Consider the following 730-nt stretch of genomic DNA (forward strand, 5'->3'; position numbering starts at 1 on the left):
TTTTCCGCCTCTGCAGCCTGGGCTCGGCTCCCTGCTGGGTACAGGGGATGGGATGGGGAACCGTGATGCCTGGACTGACCCCAGGACTAACCCCTTGCCTCCGTGCCCTGCAGGACCTGTGCGGTGCCACCACCTGCGACACGCTGGGGATGGCTGACGTGGGCACCATGTGCGACCCTAAGCGGAGCTGCTCCGTCATCGAGGACGATGGGCTGCCCTCGGCTTTCACCACCGCCCACGAGCTGGGTAAGCCTCCCCCCCCACTCTCCTCTTCCTCTCAGGGGGAATGCCAGGGGCTGGCGAGGTTTAAAAATAACCCTGGTTTAAGCCTCCGGAAGATCAGACAATAACCGGTGTCTGGTGATGGGGAAACTCCACCTTGGGGTGTGAAACCCTCCCGAGTCGGGTGGGGAAGAGCTACTGAGAAAGCAAAAAGGGAAGCAGCAAAAGGTTTGCTGTTGTGGTTGCTACCTCTGCTGGGTTTCCAGGATTCAGGAATCCTGAAATAACAGGCAGACGCTTGTGATGACAACTGGGAGGAGGAGGAGGGAGGGAGGTGAGCGCTGAGGTCTTCTTCTCCTTTTGTAACTTCCCTTGTCCTTCCTTCCCCATGAGCTTTCCACAGCTCGTGCCTGCTGCTCCTGCAAGCTCCCACCGCTTGTGTGTGGTCCAAGCCACTGCCATCCTTGCAAGGCTATTTACCTCTCCGTGCCTCAGGTTCTCCCATTAC

At 58.6% G+C, this 730-nt stretch overlaps 1 protein-coding gene across 1 annotated transcript in view; it reads left to right on the plus strand.

The window, feature by feature from the left end:
• Positions 1-113: 113 nt before the first annotated feature.
• ADAMTS15 (ADAM metallopeptidase with thrombospondin type 1 motif, 15) overlaps positions 114-730 on the plus strand; it is a gene marked incomplete at its 5' end in the record, with an annotated part of 4,611 nt that continues 3,994 nt past the window's right edge. Inside the window, 1 exon segment of the mRNA XM_009873077.1 lies at positions 114-246. Within this exon segment, the coding sequence (XP_009871379.1) occupies positions 114-246 (133 nt within the window).

The sequence above is a fragment of the Apaloderma vittatum genome, unplaced genomic scaffold (genome assembly GCF_000703405.1).
Source record: "Apaloderma vittatum isolate BGI_N311 unplaced genomic scaffold, ASM70340v1 scaffold16867, whole genome shotgun sequence".
NCBI classification, from domain to species: domain Eukaryota; kingdom Metazoa; phylum Chordata; class Aves; order Trogoniformes; family Trogonidae; genus Apaloderma; species Apaloderma vittatum.